This window comes from Dermacentor albipictus, chromosome 2, assembly GCF_038994185.2.
Source record: "Dermacentor albipictus isolate Rhodes 1998 colony chromosome 2, USDA_Dalb.pri_finalv2, whole genome shotgun sequence".
Classification (NCBI taxonomy): domain Eukaryota; kingdom Metazoa; phylum Arthropoda; class Arachnida; order Ixodida; family Ixodidae; genus Dermacentor; species Dermacentor albipictus.
This window is the reverse complement of record NC_091822.1, coordinates 157106045-157125278: the sequence shown is the minus strand read 5'-3', so window position 1 is coordinate 157125278 and position 19234 is coordinate 157106045. Positions and strand designations below refer to the sequence as shown.

The window sequence follows — 19234 nt, the reverse complement described above, 5'->3', positions numbered from 1 at the left end:
TAATTCCGATGTTCGCGCCTACGACGCGGCAAACCTAGCCAAACGCAGTTGTACTCAGCGAGCCGCACTGCGCTTAGCCAATGGACTCGTGGTGGCACACCACGGCGGCCGTAGTATCTGCGCTACGTAGCTGCGTAGCTACGCACCTTACCCCATCTACATGTAACTGTAGTGCGTATGCCTAAGCTTTCGTGTGTGCACAACATGGCTTGAACACGTGCTCGCGCTCGTACGCTACATTCTGACCAAGCTACGTGGTACGGACCGGCTTTGTCCTTCACCAGCTTGAACGACGGATGGTGGCCACATTTAACTTGCGCATTTTTGAAGCGCTATCAATTAGTCTGCCAAGGCGTCTAACCAGGAGCGACGTTGAAAAGCGTGCGTGTGGGCTAACCTTAAGTTTCGCGTGGTGCGAAGCCTCGCGAAACACAATTCCTACACGGGCGGCAACGGCCGAGCCTGAGCAGACGATCGTCGGTCTCTTCCAGAAGTACGTCATTATTATCGAAATTAGAAAACAGATGTTCACCTACTTCAGCCAGTTGATTAGACTGATTCTATAAATATACACAGTAACAGTAATAAGAAGTGCACTGAACCAAACACCCTTCCTTTTTGATGTCATCTATTGGCCAATAGCAGCCGCTCATGGGAATCGGATATATTACGAAATAAAGCGTCCGAAAAACAGTGAACAGACGTCTTTTGTAAAGAGAGCGTCCGACAAAAAAATCCGCCTCCATTCCACCCTGCGAAAGCGGATGTACAGCGAAGCTGTTGCCAACGCGGGCACTGATTTTCCTGACCAGTCCTCCTGGGACACAGCGCTCAGAAGCACCGAGCTCATCACTCAGCTCAAGCCTGTCCAGAGGGCCCGGGCCGCATTGATTTAATTATTTCTCCCCAGGACCTAAATAAAGTTCGCACTCACTCACTCACTCACTGTTGCCCATGCACCACCACCAAAAGCGACGTACATTACGCAAGCCAGCATTGCTGCGGAAGCGCAGCATATATCTTCATTCTTCTAGGCACTCTGCCAAGCGCAAGTGCCTTATTGATCAAAGTTAACTTTTTCGAAGTACATTGCGTCCCAAAATTCGTAACGTACGGCTTAAGCACAACCTGCAGACGTAAAAGCATACGACTGTAATTCGAATATTCAAGACAACCTAATCCTGTTACGCGGAAACACAAACAAATACCCGTTTTCCGACTGACGTTTGAGGTCTGTCTGAGTGGCCGGGGACGGTAGGTGGCGGTAGTGTTTTTTGGACAGTGTTTCAGAAAGTTTGATGCAGTGGATTTTGTTGTTGTTTTTTTTCTGGAGAGGAGTAGGTGCATTAGGCAAAATAATAACACGAGCTTTGCGGCGCAAGCCACCGCCTCGTTTCAAAGGAGACGCTCATGGCAACCATCCTACGTTTGCTGCAATGTTGATTACGGTCGCAGCACATGCTCTGCGCAGTGACGCCAACTCTAGGGATTTATCCCTTTACTGTCCGGGCTCAGGCATCAGATGTGTCGGACCTCGCCACGGAGGAGGCACCGTTTACAGCGCGGGATCGACTTATTACTTACCACGACATCTGCACCCACTACCGATTAGACCGCTTAACCTTTCCGCCACTCATGGGCAAATCCCCGCGTAGGTGTGAAGTTCTGTGGCGACAGCTGCAGACTCGCACCTTTCCGTCCCCTTACCTCCTCCACCGCATTCATCCCGCCATTTACCTTTCTCCCTCTTGTAAATTCTTTGTCTCTCCCAAAGCAGACTTAAACCACATCATGTGGGGGTGCCCTAAGCACCCCCTTCCCCCTTTCCTCAAGCAATTAATTTGTAGTGAGGAGCAGTGGGAGGCTGCCTTGCGCAGCTCCAGGCCCGATCTTCAGGAGGCCATCCTGGAGTGGGCTGAGAGGATAAAGAAGGCCTACTTCAAGTAGTTCCTCCCCCACCCTCTATTCCATTGCCCCCTTCCCTTTAAAAAGGGATAAATAAAGTTTTTCATCATCATCATCATCCCTTGACCTAGGAGTTCTCGGGTCTGTTCAGGGATTATACGTCTTTCTCGAAGTGTCTAGGGATGGTTAAAGATACAGTTACCTCGCCATTTACGCCACTATGCATATTCATAAGTACCCACGCAGTATTAACGAAGGTTACTGTAACCAACTGCTCCTTAACAGTCTAGCACTACCAGTATAGGTTTTAAGTGGAGCTGAAGCAGCGCGCCCGGAAGCGGTCGCTAGAACGCGCGGTGCTGTAGTCAGTCGTGAATTCTCTCAATTCTGGCATCGTGATAGGCGAGGATGAAGTGGGTGTCGCTGTTCTCTTTGCGGCCCTATGGGGAATCTCTTCCGGCGGTCCTGTAATTCATGCGGCTCTAGTAACGTAGTGTCTCCTTTTGACCTGAAAAGGCGTTCAGCGCTTCCGCCTGTGCTTCGTTTCAGAAACTTATCGTTTCAGAAAAGTAAATGGCAACTTGCGCCAATTGCTTTTAAGCGCTCGCCCTACCTGGTCTTCCTTTCATGTGTCGTCGTGTTTTGAACACTCTAAGCCAAATGTGAATTCTTACAAACTCGCCCAAAGTTTGGGTTCTGGAAGGCAACTTGTGCAACGGTTGGCGACGAAGAAGGTGAGCCGAGTAAAAAGCAGCTAGTTTACTTTTTCATTCAACAAAACACATAAATATGGGAACAGAAGCGCGCACAATGCTCTGCGGCCCCGTGAAGCACAACGTGGTCAATATAAAACAGTTTTAGGGATTTTTTCGGCAATCTAGGGATTTATGGGTATCAATCTAGGGATGATACAGCACACACTGTCTGTGCGAGATGCAGCATACATCCTCATTCTTCTAGGCTTTTCGCCAAGCGCAAGTGCCTTATCGAAGTGATAAAAGCAATAGATTTCTTTTTCAAAGTATATTGGGTCAGAAAATTCGTCATGTACGACTTACACTCAAGCTGCAGACATGATGGGTTCGTATTGTAATTTTAACGCATGAGAAAACACAATTTTGTAGCGCGGACACTCAAGGACACGCCGCTTTTCCAGCCGTCGTTTGAGGTATGGCTGAGTGGCCGCGGCCGCTAGGTGATGCTACTGTTCTTGGTTGACCACGAGCCAACAACAACAACAACAACAGAACTTCTTCAGATCCAGCACACAGCGGGAAAACCTTTACAAGTAGGTGGCTATCGAGCTCAATTTGGGCTTCTTCGAAGAGCATGCATGCTTCATCGGTTTCGCCTGGGCGCCGGGCTCACTCGACGCTATGCTCATTTCATCGGCCATGAGCACAGCGCGAGTTGTGGACGCTGCGAAGTGCCTGAGATGGTGCAACATGTGTTTTGAGACAGCGCTCTGTGCACATCACAGCTTAAGACGCTAGCTTCTGCGGTAGCGTGTCATAGGAAAGCCAACAACGCCTAAATATACTGTTGTGTCTGCAATGTGTGACCGCACAGTGACATCTATAGCTACAAGGGCTGCTCTGGACTACTTGAATATCACCGGACTTGACACAAGGCTTTAAGAAAAACCATTGTGTTAGTGTGCCTATGCATCCCTTCTGCCTGTCCTCATCTTCATCCTTAATCCCTCTTATTAGTCGCCTTTCCTTTTTTTCCCTGCGCAGAGCAGCTGGCCAGAGCGCGCTAGCTCTCAGCCTTTCTAATAAATTATCTCTCTCTCTCTCTTTTCAGAGAGTTACCAGATGGACCAACGAGCTTGCGTAAAACAAGCAGTTATGCTTGTCGCGAGCCTGTGTTGACGACAGAAGTTTATTTTTTAATCCTGAAAGAAACCGTACAACCTGGACCGAGCTTGAAGGCGGTACGAAGTCTCGCCACGTCTTTGTAGCGTTCTGCTACTTGTAAAGGACTCGAGAACGTGGGCCGATCCCGAAGGCGGGAGTGCAGTTTACCACAACGTCCCCAAGCGTTAGCGGCCGCGAGGCGAGAGTGCGACACACTGACACGTTCGCAGCTTCGTGACGCAAGGAGTGAAATCATTAATTCTAGTAATTGAATGGTAGCAAGCAATCACACAAGTGCTCTAGCTCGTGCTATGTGGGACAGGACGTATACTTGGCAGTCATGTCGAAGAAGTGTAATGAAGTCGAACCCCTTTACAAACGATGTGTTTGAAGCCTCCGAAAGCATTCGTTATACACCGCACAGCTCGTACCGGGACAGAGCTATTCCTTCGTTATACAGGCCATACCATTCCAGAGGCGTTCACTGTAGGGTTGCTAGGCTGTTGTTGATGTGGGTACGGGAGAATCATGCGAATGGTATGAACATCGGGCTGTGTGAGGGTTTCGATTTCACCGCGAATAGATAGGTTTGTTCACTCATAGGCACGTGTATAACTGTGGTATGAGCGTGGAGTACAATATAACGTATCGCAAGTGAAATGCATCGTACATAACATACTGTAAATTATTTCTGCTTGGCACTGGCTTTGCCACACATCGAAAAGCACTATTAGAGCTACATGCAAGATCATATCACGACATACAGAATGCCCGTCGCCGATCGCCATTGGAGCCGAACAATACACGCACAATCCTACATGTTATCGCTCGTGACCATCGTAGTCACTCTGGCAATATTTGTACGCCTCTCAAGATTATTTCGTCATTTAAGATTAACGAGAACATCAGAACAGTCTTCGGAAACGGCTTCAGTAGCAACGGAAGCCTCTTATTTCAATATCTCCAATTCAAGCCCTTTAAGAGCACAAATGCGATGTTTAAGGTCATATAGGCGAGAACACGTTTTTTGAGAGCTGAAAAAAAAAATCAGTGCCATTCCACTCTGTGAAGGCGGCTCACTAGCGAAGCTGTGTACAGTGATGACTGTACTGATATCGTATATGGTGATTACCATACTGATTGAATAAAGACAGATACAGGCGTGACTTCATGATTCTACCGTCCTTTATTTTATTTTGTTACCATAGTGACAACCGCTTTATGATCACTGTGGCAGACGGCCATGGGCTTAGCGACTATTCTGGAAAGGTTTTCGGCAAAACTTCCAGTCTATACATGACGGATGACGCGTGTTTGGTACATTGAAATATGCATAGCATTGAATGCCGAGCCTGCTCTCCTTGCGGTATTCGGGGTCCGGACGGGTGTCGCGAGTACGCTTGACGTTGGTCGGACCGCTTGTTGTCGGCGTTCTCCTTCCGCAGCCGCTGTGCTCATTCTTGTTTCTCTTCGCGAAGGTCACCTTGACGTGCAACGTTGCTGTTCTTCGTCGCACGGAAGGCGGCTAGGCTACGACCCAGGCCCGTCGACGCATGCACGCTCGCTGTTAACGGCTTCCCGCCGCCTTCGCGCCCGATCCCGCTTCTGCTCACGCCGTCGCTGCTCTTGGAGGCCACGCTGTAGTTCCTCGGTACGCACAACACGCGTCCTACCATCCATAGCACGGCCAGAAAGCGACTGCTGGTAACGGCGCTAGGCAATGCTGTTGTCACTGTAAAGAGGCCACACTTAATGTCGGGCTATAAAGGCGCCTTTATCGTTTGTAGTCCGATGTTGTCGGAGCGCAGGCGAGCACCGCTCGACGCCGGTCGCGTCGGAGTGCTGTCGATTTTTTGGTGGACGCGATGCTCCTCTACGCGCTGAAAAACACACACACACACACACACACACACACACACACACACACACACACACATATATATATATATATATATATTCCACTAAATTAGTGGAATTCGTTGCAAGTTGTTTTTTCATCCACATTAGTTCCACTAATTTATCGTTTCTTTATTTCATTTATTCAGCACAAGTAATTTCCCCTACGTTGTCCTTGGTGTAAGTGTTTGTTGGCTTCTCATGATATGACTAATAAAGATCGGGTCCCTCGGTTGAACCCCTTTCTTCTCGTTTATTACATAACGAGGGTCTCGAATCCGGCAACATTGATGCCTTCAGGTAGCATATGTGGGTTTATTGACCAGTTGCCTTTCACCCAAAAAGATCACGTTCTTGTGACGCCTGCGGCAAGAACGACGTTCCACGTCCGCCGCCCTAATCTGTGAGTGGTGGCGCTGGCTAACACTCCCAGGATTCTACTAGTACACATAAATACCCAAGAAAGTGGATGGGGAAACGCCGCCGCGGTAGCTCAATTGGTACAGCATAGCACGCGAAATGCGAAGGTTGTGGGTTCGGCTCCCACCTGCGGCAAATTGTTTTTTCATCCACTTTAATTCCACTAATTTATCGTTTCCTTATTTCATTTATTCAGCACAAGTAACTTCCCCTATGTTGTCCTTGGTGTCAGTGTTTGTTGGCTTCTCACGATATGACTAATAAAAATCGGGCCCCTCGGTTAAACCCCTTTCTTCTCGTTTATTCTATCTTAGTGACACTAGTTCACTTTAATCCAATCACAAATCAATCGTCAGTTATCGTTGCTAATCAATATTCATCTGTTATACACGGCGGGACATGCTTTGGTAAGCTTCTGGCTTTCCTTGGCTCGCGTGATATTTTCTGCACCTCACAACACGGCCTTGAAACACATGGTTCTTCGACTGGTGGCCTTCATCCCCCGAAAATGAGGCGGGCCGGTCCGGCGTTCCCCGAGCTCAGAGGTAGAGGACAAGCGCGCAAGCCTCTGAGCACGAGGTCCCGGGTTCGAATCCCGGCCGCGGCGGCCGCATATTGACGGAGTCGAAATGCGAAAACACAAATGTACTTAGATTTAGCTGCACGTTAAAGAACCCCAGGCGGTCGAATATTTCCGGAGTCCTCCACTACGGCGTGCCTCATAATCGGAAAGTGGCTTTGGCAAGTTAAACCACATAATTTTTTTAAAGCGCACAAGCCAACCTGTGACTCGTTCTCGGAGGAACCAATGGCAGATGCGAAAGCCCGTGACTACTGCCAATGTCCGACGTTTCCAAAAGCTCTCAGCGCTGCTGGTAAAACCGGCGGACAGGCCGCTGGGACGAGCGTTCGTCGAGACGCCAGCATGCAATGGCCTAGGTTACCTAGGTTACGGTGGACCGCCGCCGATAGCGTTGACTCTATGTTGTTATGACGTTGTGAGAACCGCTCTCAATATCGACGACTGCTCAGACGACAAGGCTCGGAGCGTCTCAGAGCCTTCGAAGATGAGAGAGAGCGAACTGGAAGAACCAGCCGAATGCAGTGCACGCAAGCTCTATCAACCAATCGAAGGCAACGCATCGCTTAAACTGGTCGTGCCCCTCTTCTAAACACCGATATTGAGCACGTAGGCCTTGCTTAAAAGAAAAAAAAACACTGCTTACGTGATCGAGCCTCTGCTGAAAACTGCAACGGCAGACCTTTTAATTATGACAGTGGCACCAAAGGATGTATGGTTCCAGGTGTAATATGATGATTTATTATAAGGCACTAGACACAGTCTAGTTGCACTGGCAGTATACGAACGCTGATCGCGCGTACAGCCGACACAAGAGCGCCTTCTAGGAGAGAAGACCCCCGGGAGAGAAGAGGGGCCATCCTGGCGACTTGCGGCGTAGATAAGATGAGGGGTCCATATAGTACCGCTTAATTCGGTTTACATGAACCGTGTCACGCCCGCGATGCCTAAGGTCGGGTGAAGGCGTCACAGGTCTACAACGTAGGTGACAGCAGAGGCACGGTCTATGGCGCGGTAGGGGCCATCATAGCGTGCAGGGAGTTTGGTTGAAACGCTAGGGCTCTGAGGCGGGACCCACAACCAAACAAGGCAACCAGTCGGGAAAACTGGTGTAAGCGCGCCACTGCATCGTCGCAGCTTTTGGCGACCTTGAGCAGTGGTCGTAAGGGTTCGCGCGAACTGCCTACAGTCCTTGGCGTGTGTGGCGTCTTCAGACACGGGCGTGCATTCGGAAGCGTCGGGTCGATATGGGAGCAATGTGTCCATAGTACACGAGGGCTCTCGTCCATACAGCAGAAAAAAAGGCTAAAAGGCAGTGGTAGCTTGTGTGGCCATATTATAGGCATACGTGACGGACGGTAAAAGAGTGTCCCAGTTACTGTGGTCCGAGGCGACGTACATAGTCAACATGTCACCGAGTGTGCGGTTGAACCTCTCTGTCAAGCCGTTCGTTTGCGGGAGGTAGGCTGTAGATTTGCGGTGAACGATGCTGCATGCAGCCAGAAGGGCCTGGATTACGTCGCACAAGAAGACACGTCCCCTGTCGCTGAGCAGTTCGCGTGGTACGCCATGTCGAAGAACGAAGTTCCGCAAGATGAAAAACGCAACTTCGCGCGCAGAGGCTGCAGGGAGTGCGGCAGTCTCGGCGTAGCGCGTCAAGTGGTCGACACCTACAATTATCCATCGGTTACCCGAGGAGCTGCAGGGAAGTGGCCCGTATAGGTCTATGCCGACGCGATCCGAGCCGAGGTAGGGCAGCGGCTGTAGCTCACCAGGAGGGCGCTGTGGAATTTTACGCCGTTGGCACGCCGTGCAAGCGCGTATTTACTGGCACACGAAGTGATACATGCCGTGCCAGTAGAAACCTTCCTTTAGCTGAGTATACGTTTTCAGAACACCGGCGTGACCATTATGAGGAGCAGCATGAAAATAAGCGCATATGTCAGAATGCATGAGTCAGGGTATCACCAGGAGCCTTTTGCGACCATCAGGCAAATAATATCTGCGGTAAAGGACGTTGTCACGTAGAATAAAGTGAGCGGCTTGGCAACGACGTGTCCGAGAAGAGGGTGTGGCGGATGGGTCGTGGAGGAAATTCAGCATAGTTGAAAGCAGGGGATCCTTACGCTGCTCGTCCGGCATATCAGCGACGTTGAAGGCTGAAATGGATGCGAAGAGCGGAGACACTGAAGCCACATCAGAAGGTAGCGGTGATCGGGAAAGCGCATCGGCGTCAGAGTGCTTTGTGCCCGATCTGTAGACAACGCGGATGTCATATTCTTGTAAGCGAAGTGCCCATCTGCCTAGGCGACCTGACGGATCCTTGAACGAGGACAGCCAGCAAAGTGAATGGTAGTCGGTGACAATGTCAAAAGGATGACCATATAGGTAAGGACGAAATTTGACGAGAGCCCAAATAATGGCCAAGCACTCCATTTCTGTTACTGAGTAGTTGGCTTCTACATTCTTTAAAGTGCGGTTCCCATACGCGACGACGTAGTCGTCATAGCTATCTTTCCGTTGTGCGAGGACTGCACCAAGTCCGATGCCGCTGGCATCCGTATGTACCTTTGTAGGCGCTGTGGGATCGTAGTGTCGAAGAATCGGTGGCGAAGTAAGTAGGCGACGTAGTTGCTTGAAGATTTCGTCACAGGAAGTTGACCAAGCGGAGATGCCGTTGGTAGCGGTAAGAAAATTGGTCAGTAGTGCGATGATAGTCGCAAAATCGCACACAAAACGCCGAAAGTAAGATCAGAGCCCTATAAAGCTGCGGAGCGCCTTAAGAGTAGTGGGTATCGGAAACTCTGCGACCGCGCGAAGCTTGGCTGGGTCAGGAAGCACACCGCCCTTCGATACAACGTGACCGAATATTGCTAACTTGCGAGCAGCAAAACGGCACTTTTCGATGTTACGTTGGAGGCCAGCAGAGGGGAGGCAGGTCAGTATCTCACGCAAGCGCACGAGGTGCGTCGGGAAATCTGGCGAAAACACCCCGATATCGTCAAGGTAGCACAGACATGTTTTCCACTTGTAGTTGCGAAGGATGGTGTCCATCATACGCTCGAAAGTAGCGGGCACGTTGCAGGGCCCGAATGGCATTACAGTAAATTCGTACAAGCCATCGGGCGTGATGAAAGCTGTCTTCTCACAGTCATCTTCTGCCACCGGCACTTGCCAATAGCCGGAGCGAAGATCCAAAGATTAAAAGTACTCCGCACCTTGTAAGAAGTCGAGGGCGTCATCTATCCGAAGCAGTGGATAGACATCTTTACGAGTGATCTTATTGAGTCGACGGTAATCCACACAGAAGCGTATTGACCCGTCCTTCTTGCGTACTAATACTACAGGAGACGCCCACGGACTGTGGCAAGGGCGAATGACGCCACGGTGCAGCATGTCGTCGACCTGCTCGTTAATGATCCGACGCTCGGCGGCCGACACGCGGTATGGTCGCTAGCGTGAAGGAGGATGGCAACCAGTGTGGACGCTGTGAGTGACGGTTGCCGTACGTCCCAGAGATTATTATTATTACTATTATTATTATTATTATTATTATTATTATTATTATTATTATTATTATTATTATTATTATTATTATTATTTGTTTTGAACACATATACACAGTTAACAGGCAAGGGAAAGCGAGGAGCAGGCTGGCAACTGCCACCGGAAGGGGCACAACGCCTGCCTACTCTTCTGAAGGGAGGTGACAGTGACACAGAGATGGTTATTCGCAATCAAACGACGAGCGAAAATTCTGAAGAGGCACGAGGACTTGCCGGCGATGCGGAGGCGGCAGATCGACGTCTACAACAGATTCAAGAACTTCTGACGACGACGACGACAATGGTGATGATGACGTGCACAGCACGGGAGAAGGGAGGGCGTCGAGTTCATAACAGGCCTTGTCGTCGGAAGCATCGAGAACGTGAAGCGGGTCAAGGGGCTGAACACGACCTAGTGATTCGCCGCGCAGTAACGTCACAGGGTAGTGAGACGGGTTACACACAAGCATTGATGATAATCCATATACAGTGGTGAGGACGGCAAACGGGAGTGGTAGGGCCTTGCGACGTAGAAAAATGGGCAACGGTGTAAAAAGTACTGTAGGGCTTGGCGCGGTAGAGCAAGAGACGGGCACAAGCACACACATTTCGGGTGCTATATCCATATTGGACACGATAGTGAGCATGGAGGCTTTTTCTTCAGAGGGATAAGGCAGCGGGGCATCGGCAAGTGGGAAAAGTGCCACTTCGGCCCGGGCACGGTCGATAATGGCACGATGGTGGGACAGGAAGTCCCAGCCGAGGATGATGTCATGTGAACATGAAGACAACATGAGAAATTCAACAACATAGACAATGCCGTCGATGACCACCCTTGCAGTACATTGAGCAAGCGGGGCTATGTGCTGCGCAGTCGCGGTGCTTAGAAGCATACCAGACAACGGCGTTGTGACCTTGTGGAGGTTACGTCAAAACTTTTCGTCGATAACAGAAACTGCAGTCCCAGTATCAATAAGCGCAATTGCGGTGGTTCCTTCGAACAAAACGTCCAATAAGTTGCGTGGAGACTGTGCCGGCCTTGTAGAAGTCGTGAAGCTTGCAGTTCGTTCCTGCGGAACTGCAGCAACTGGTTTCCCTCGCTAGGTGACTGGCGGCGGCGTAAGGGGGAAAGCGAGCAACGGCGTGGGGATGGCGAACGATGGGTGGCGACAGGGCGTCGAGAACTCTGGGTCGGCAAGCATCGCATGCCCGGTAGTATCGTGATAATAGGCATATCCAGGTGTTGCGATAGCAGCGTTAGCAGGTGGCATGCCACGATGGCAGAAGCGCGCAACGTGACCGGCGACACCGCAAGCCAAGCATATGGGTCGGTTGTCGCGTGTGCGCCAAGGGGTGTGAACTGGGCGTCGAGACGGAATGGGAGGCGACGCGGGAGGAGGTGCAGCTTGAAGTCGCCTTGGCGCCGGAAACGCGAACGTCGGCGTCACTTCCGTTCGAATCGATAATCGTTGTGCCATCTTATGCCGCTGTGAACACCGAGCGAGAGGATGAATTTAGCTCCGATCGCGGTTCGCGAGGAGCGACAACGGTACCATGTATGTCGACGCGACCCACGATGATCGAGTGACGATTTCTTTGGTCTACATAACACCTACATAGTAACGCGCAGGGGTAGTAAAACTGCAAATATGTAAGCGATAATACTGTCAAGTTGTAGTGACGGTGAAGAAACCAGAGGCAAATTTTTGAATCACTAATTGCAATCTTTGCAATTCTTTGAATTGGGCGTGGCATGTGCCCGCAAAAGCAAGTCACACTTAACGACAACAACAGCGGCGAGCACCAACGACGATCGTCTAAATCTGATGTGCGAATCAAACGCGTCGCCTATTTGTACATGGCTCACTGAACCTTCCGGCGTAATCGTTGGTGCTCGGGTAAGTTCTAGAATGCAGGCCAGTATTCCCGTAGCCCAAATAATTTGATTGCTCGAAGCTCGGCGGACACATAGGTAACAGATAGAACCAAGATAACATTCGAGACGTTTCCAGTATAAGAACACGCGTCTTGCCGAGAGCGACAGCCTTTAACGTTTGTGAGGCGGTGAAATGCGGTCACCGGATAAAAAAATAGACTGGGTGTTCTCAGCTATCGCTTAAGAAACGCGAAGGCGCAACCTTAAAAAGCCTACCGTAACTCTCCTTAATCCACATTATTCCTCATTGATCCACCTAGAAGCAGCCTAATCCTGCTTACTACGCAATATTTCACAATAATCCGCATTATTATCCCCTAATCCTCATTCATTTGCATTATTCGACCTTAATATGGAATAATCCAATCTAATCCTCCTTAATTCATTTTAACCAACCCTAATCCACCTTATTCCAATCATTAATGCATCAACTATTAACTTTGCTAATCATTAATCATCTCTTATACAAGGCTGGACGTGCTTTGGTCCGCTTCTGGCTGTCATTGGTCACGTGATATTTTCTGTTCATCACAATGCGACCTTGAAACATAGAGTCCTAAGGCTTTCGCCTTAAAGAAGAAGTGTTTGTGTCGAAAGAATGTATTAGTATAGCGTAAAATGCTTGCGGGTAGCGTTATGGCGTTCCGCACGCTAAACATTTGCGGCACGCCATTTGATACAGCTTTAGTATACGCCTCGTGCACCGCCTATAGAGGCGCCACTGAAAGCCACCTAGCGGACGCTTCCAACAGTACACACGGGAGCAGTAGCAGACGACAACCCTTTGCAGCAAGGATGGCTGAAGTTCGCGGCTGCTATTTCTCCTTTGTTCGGGTGCCAAGCTGCTGCTTCTGCGGTGACAGCTGTAGGGAAGATGCTGACCCCTGTGCGAGCGGGTATGAACACGATGTTACCGGTGTTTGGGACAACATGGTCCACATACGTGCAAGGTGTGTCCCGCAGACAGACGCCATGAACCCCATTTACATGACGTGGAGCTCATGTTCACTAGCCGATAAATTTTCTTGAGTGATGCGATCTCTCGTTGGTATTTTTTATTCTACCCTTGCCGCAATGCTGCTCCTGTACCTGCACCCGTCGTTAGTGCAGACTTATATCAAACAAATCCGCACGGTGCAATTTCTGCATATGCCGTTGTGATTTTTCTGCCGATGAATACATGTAACATCGCCGAATAAGTGCAGTCGAAGTCGCCTCAAGAAGAGTAATTGCCAATTTATTGATGGAAACGCGTACACTAGGCAACAAAGTCACCAAACACACGGGTTAATCAAAGCGCGTGTTAGTCCTGTACCGCCGATGCAATTCTGCAGCATATGCCGACAAACTACCGTTCCCGCTGCAGTTTGTCAATTTTAAATTCCCCAAGGGAGCTGCTTGGAAACGTACAAAGATAAAGACTGACTAACTTTTCAGTACTTTTTTATATTACTAGAGAGAGGTGCCACATGATATATTTAAAGGTAGAGCAGCGCCAGTCAAAGTAGATGAGCGCTGGTGGCAAGGCCCGGTTAAGTCGTCTGCAGCGTAAGTATAAGAAACAATTCAGTTGAGTACAAAACTCACATGCAAGAAGGGACTACTTTGTCAAACAAACAAATCACCCGGCGTGTTAAGTTTGCTCAGGCAGCATCGAGGTGTGATGACTTCCCAAATGGGACGCGAACTTTTCAGCGAGAAATGGAACAAAAATACCATATGCAGCAGCTATTAGGCATTCTCGCCCTGAACTACCAATTTTCTAAACACATTTCCAAAAACGCAAACAATATAAGATGCTCTCGGGCGAAAAGAATGAATCTGTTAAAGAAGCACTTCCTTGATATCATTCCGATAAGACACAGCGTAATTTATACCCTTTACAAACAAGGCAGGGTGAAAACTTCGCGGCTCAAAAGAATCGACAAGAGTTATGCATGGAGCAACTAGCAACAGTTAAACATGTGCAAAACCATGCATAAAGTAGATGTAAAAACACGAAGTGCGCGACAGCTGGTGCGAGGATTTACCGCGCCACATGAAACCAACAATTTCACTTCTTGCAAACTTCAGTAGCTTTAACATACAACGCAATGCGCTCGTGCAGTCGTGCCGCCTAGCTAGCGCACCGCGGTAACGAAGCGGAAAACAATATAAGCGGCAAACAGCATTCCGAACTTTAGCGAAATGCCATTAAACGTCATGCTGCACTGCAGACGAACTTCGTTGCTCACGCGCCTAACTATGATCGAGTGGAAAAAAAACACCGACGAGACTAAGGAAAGGATGAGAACAAGAAATTTGCCTTCGAAGCGACGATCCATTTTTGCTACCGTTGCTCCTGCTGATGAGGCTTTGCCGGGAATGATTAGAACCGTATCGCCGGCATGTTTTCACCGGTGTTTGAGCCCCCCACCCTGCAACAATTCTTCTGCGACATTCCCTGAAGCTTTGGCCACCGCACACGTGCGAATGGTGTCGCCTACCTTGCTCTTAAAACGTGAATAAGACAGAGAAGCACGATCAACGACACAGCAAACTACGGCGCGCGCCAGGCTCCTCTCCCGCGTGTTCTGCGCAAGGCCGCCACCAGTGGCGCGTCCGTCGCATGCACGGCGCCTATAGCGCAAAACAACGAAGCGCCGACAACTGCAGAAATTGTTCGCACCATCTAGGTGAGCGCACTCTACACTTTTAAGCTGATTGGCTCGCCATCTATTTAAGAGTAGTCAAGGCAGCATTTATTGATATCACACCATCTTAGAATAGCGTTTGCCGCCCTATTACGTTAAACGCAAGCACCTTTGAGAGACGTTACATTAAAAGACAGGGCGCCATATGGTGCCTGGTGACAAACATATGGAAGCCAAGACAATCCATTGGCAACCATTCTGTTGTTGTTATGCGCACGCGTCTCGCCAGCCCTAAGGACGCTAACGATCTTAGAAATTGGATGCGCTACGCGCTCACAACTAGGCCTTCAGGTGAGCTTAGATGAAGTGAAAGCTCATTTCAGTAGTTACTGGCGACCAAGTGGCGATCAACGAGAGTGAGTGCGTAGCCGTCACGAGATTTCACGGTGAATCGGGAGCCGTAAGTGCCGCCATGACTGACAATGCTATTTCTTAGCGTCCGTGCTTTGCGAGCCTTAGCGTCTCCGGCTAAATTCTGAAAATAGCGGAGGCACGCTATACGCAAAGTTCCTATAGCTTTAGGCGCATGCGCAGTGTGGCCCCGCTATACTTTAACGTATAGCGTGATGCCACTTACGCCATGCTAAACCTGTCTAATGGTATTACTAGAGAACCAAGACATCACGTTTTCGTTACATGCGGTTTCAACAAGCGACCCACCTTATTCCCTATCCATAGATGTTTTGCAGCGAAACATGTTGTTTGAGGCATATTTCCCTTGCTTTTGGAGTGGTTCTTTTAAAGGATGGGAAGGAATGTTGAAAAAAATTCTGCACTGCATAGGTATGTTGCTGTCTTTTTACAACACAAATTATATATGAAGACGAAATTTGCGCCTACTTTGATCATGTTCGGGGGCTTTTCGAGATGTCGTTTGGTAGCAGTCTCCGTATGCCCCGGCTCCATTGGCAGTACGGCGAGCCCACGCCCTTCGCAGACTTCTTGGAAAGCCATGACCTGTGGATATATGAAGAGGCTCGCATTTGCACATGCGGTTTATGCTGACGTACTGATAGATACTTTACGGTGAAACATGTAGTTTCAGGCATATTTACTTTGCTATGAAGCTGTTAATTTAAAGCATGAGAAGCAATGTTAAAACGTATTATCCCGGCATTCTTATATTGATGTTTTTTTTATAATGCAAATTATATATGAAGACGAATAAACTATCTGGACCACGTTCGGGGGGCTTTTGAACATCTCGTTTGGTAGCAGTCTCTATAAACCTGGCTCCATAAGCAATTCTGTGTGTACTTCCGAGTTGAGTAGTTATTGGCAAACCGAATTCTGCGCATTTTATGCTGTGGTAGTTGGTGAAACAGGATAGTGCGACCAACCAGCCCTTCCCCTACCTGTAAACGGGGGTAAGTGAAGCTTGTCCTGTGTGCACTTGACCATCACGATTAAGTAATCCACAGGTAACGGTGACGGATTGCTTCGACCTCACGCTCCCTCAGCTCGGGATCTTCTCGTTGCTGTCGGATTGCCTAGTCTAGAGCGGCTGTAACGGCTCGATAGTCGTCCCCTTTCACCGGCACGTTCTCGCCGCCGCTCGTCGAAAGCTGCCCGTTCCTCGGGAGAACTCACACCTTGTGGCCGTCCCATCCGCTTTCCGAGACTGAACTGAACGGATACGAAGCCGGCGCAGCGCGCGAGGAACCACTTCCCGCTCTTTTCCTCCCAGGCGGAAGCGAAGGGGCTGTGATTAGACGCGCGCGCCTATGCAGCAGGAGTACTTGGTAATGACACGCTCCGGTGCCGGCGCAGCTGTCGACTCACGAATGCGCCCTTTCGCGCAGCTGCTCTGCTCCAGGAGCACTGGGCTTTTTTGGGTAGCCACGACAACGCCACTCCTGAGCCAATACAAGCTTCGCTTGTAAAGTATTTCTCACATGTATGCCCAACTTACAAACAGCTACGTCAAAGCGAAGCGGTATAAGCGACTTCTCGTATTCTTCACAAGTGCCAAGCATCTCTTAGTAACTATTATGGCGATTCTACATCTGGCGCCGCCTGTGCGTTGTCACCGACACCATGGCCATACCGTCGCTTAGGGGTTCCGACGAAGGCCACATTGCCGAACAATGCCACCAGCTTCCACTGCCGCAGCCGCACAATTTCCTAGATTACGTCCAACGTGAATGAGGTGTAAGGCGATGGTAGAAGCACCAATTACGGATTACTGGGGAAAAAACAATCTCCCAATAATGTCGTTCTATATTACAGCGAGGTATGCGCAAGGTAAGTGTTCTTTCATGACATATGAGAAATAAGTTTGAAAGTCAACTCAGAAACGGCTGTCACACAAGCTGTCACAGTAGCATCATGGTGTCAACTGCCACCGCCGTTGAGCACTACCGGGCAGTCGTCGTCACACAGTCGTCCTCATTCCGTCGTCGTGCCCAGATGTGCGAAGCTGTGGCGAGGATGACGCAGTGACCGCAACGAAATGTCGAGGACAGCGTGAGGACGAAAGCATGACGACAATTGAATCGCTAGAACAAAATGACGGCCATAGAACGACTACGACAAAATGACGGCGTCAGTGACCACGGGGCAATGTCGATGGATGGAACATGCCGACGTGATGGTGAAGATAGGCCACCGCATTGGCAGCTAAAGCGGGAAAAACGGTGGAAGGATGGCGATGACATGACAACGAAGAAAGAGGATGAAGGCAAAACCCGGGGCTGTTAGGAAAGCTGGCGGTCATGCATTATCCTATCAAGATTATAAAGGCAGATTCGTTGGCCCATAACGTCACAGTATTGTTACCTCTCAACACTACCAAAAGCGATAATATAATGTTTGACACGAGGCAACCTACACCCATCCATCGGTACCTATCAAGAAGTCAACGCAGGTTTGACACCAACTGCTGACAAGTCTACAAAAAGCACACACACCCCTACCACTACCTGCGCCGACCTTGGATTAAAAGGGTGCTAATTTGCCACATATTCCATGCCATCGCATGGCGGGATGTTTCGCATTTGGTGTGCTTCAGAACGTTGCGATAGCATGGCCTTGGTATCGCAACCTATTTGACGATTGTGATTGTTTGCGATACCTTCCTCAGATTCCCTAGTCGATTCGCCTTGGGAAGGAGGCGGTATTAAAAGGCGATATTTCATACACTGGGGCTGATGACTTCTGATGTGAACTCGGATGATTAACATGGTCCTTGCATGGAGTGGGCTTCCCTAATTTTTGTCATTTCACTAATGTCAAATAAACGCATGTTCCTTCATTTTCCTAATGGATATACTCGGAAGATTATCATGATTCTGCAAGGAGTGGCCTTCTGTCATTGCAGTCATGTAACTAATGTTATATGAACCCCTTTTCCTTCATTCTCCTATTGGACATATTCGTCGATGGTCAACGTGGATTCCATGCCCTAAAGCCCCCTCGAGCCGCGACAGTATACGTTCACGACCACCCAGGAAGGCATGTTGTATGCCGCAATGGCAGAGCTAAAAAAAGAAGAAATAAAAAATAAATATATTTTCAGTAGCGCGAATGGTCTCGGCAGATGCTATCCTTATTGTATCCAGTATGTTGCAGTGAAACACATTCAGATTCATTAAGGCGAAGGTCTTACGCTGCTCGATGCGCAATGGCCTTAAAGAAAACGCTACGATATGCTCTGAGGTTAACCAGATGAGGTGTCCGGATGGCTAATCTGCAGAAGGGAATGGGGTAAGGGCCGAAAAGACAAGAAAACAAGAGGAGATTTAAAAGATACAACGAAGTAATGATAACACTGTCATGAAGCCGATGAAATTATGCCAACGGAATGACGACGACAACATGACAAGGACGTCCTGTTGGGGTTGCAACCGTGCGCGGTTTCAGTGCGAGGTGTCCGGATGTCCTGACCCCTCAAGCCACCCACCTGCCTCTTGTGTGCGCAGTTCCAGTGTACAGCACGCAACGCACTCGTGAAGTCCTTCTCGGCTGTTTCTGTTATTTGCTCTGGAGACACAAGACTGTGATAGCAACAAGAATGGTGGCGGCAAACGCCACACAGTGAATCACTCTCTGGCCTATTACGGGCAGTCCAGAAGGCCCGCGATGTGGCTGAAGGGCTCGGCTTGACAGTCCCAACGTGGTAGCGGCCCGCGTCAACGTAGGGTTGACCTTCAGGACCCAATAAAGTTTTCCATACCATACAAGAAAAGTTGCATGAGTATTGAAGAGATCCTCACAGTCTGTAAACTCGCCATAACGTAAGCTGGCACGGATGTCGGACTTGGCTATCCGCGCCAACCAAGAATGGAAAAAGTTTAATATGGGGGAGGGGGAGAGGGCCGACGCACACGGTGCACCTAGCTGCTCCGTGCGTGCCCGGTGCCTTCCGCTGCATTGACGTGGAGGAATTTCCAAAGGTCAAA

At 49.4% G+C, this 19234-nt stretch overlaps 1 protein-coding gene across 1 annotated transcript in view; it reads right to left on the bottom strand.

Moving 5' to 3' along the window:
- Positions 1–16544, bottom strand: part of LOC139055783 (neprilysin-1-like) — an 87462-nt gene extending 70918 nt beyond the window's left edge. Inside the window, exons 1-2 of the mRNA XM_070533330.1 lie at positions 16190–16544; positions 15675–15791 (exon numbers count right to left, since the gene is read on the bottom strand). Coding sequence (XP_070389431.1) covers positions 15675–15788 — 114 coding nt within the window. The 5' untranslated portion in view covers positions 15789–15791; positions 16190–16544. The remainder of the gene's footprint in view (positions 1–15674; positions 15792–16189) is intronic.
- Between the last annotated feature and the right edge of the window lie 2690 nt (positions 16545–19234).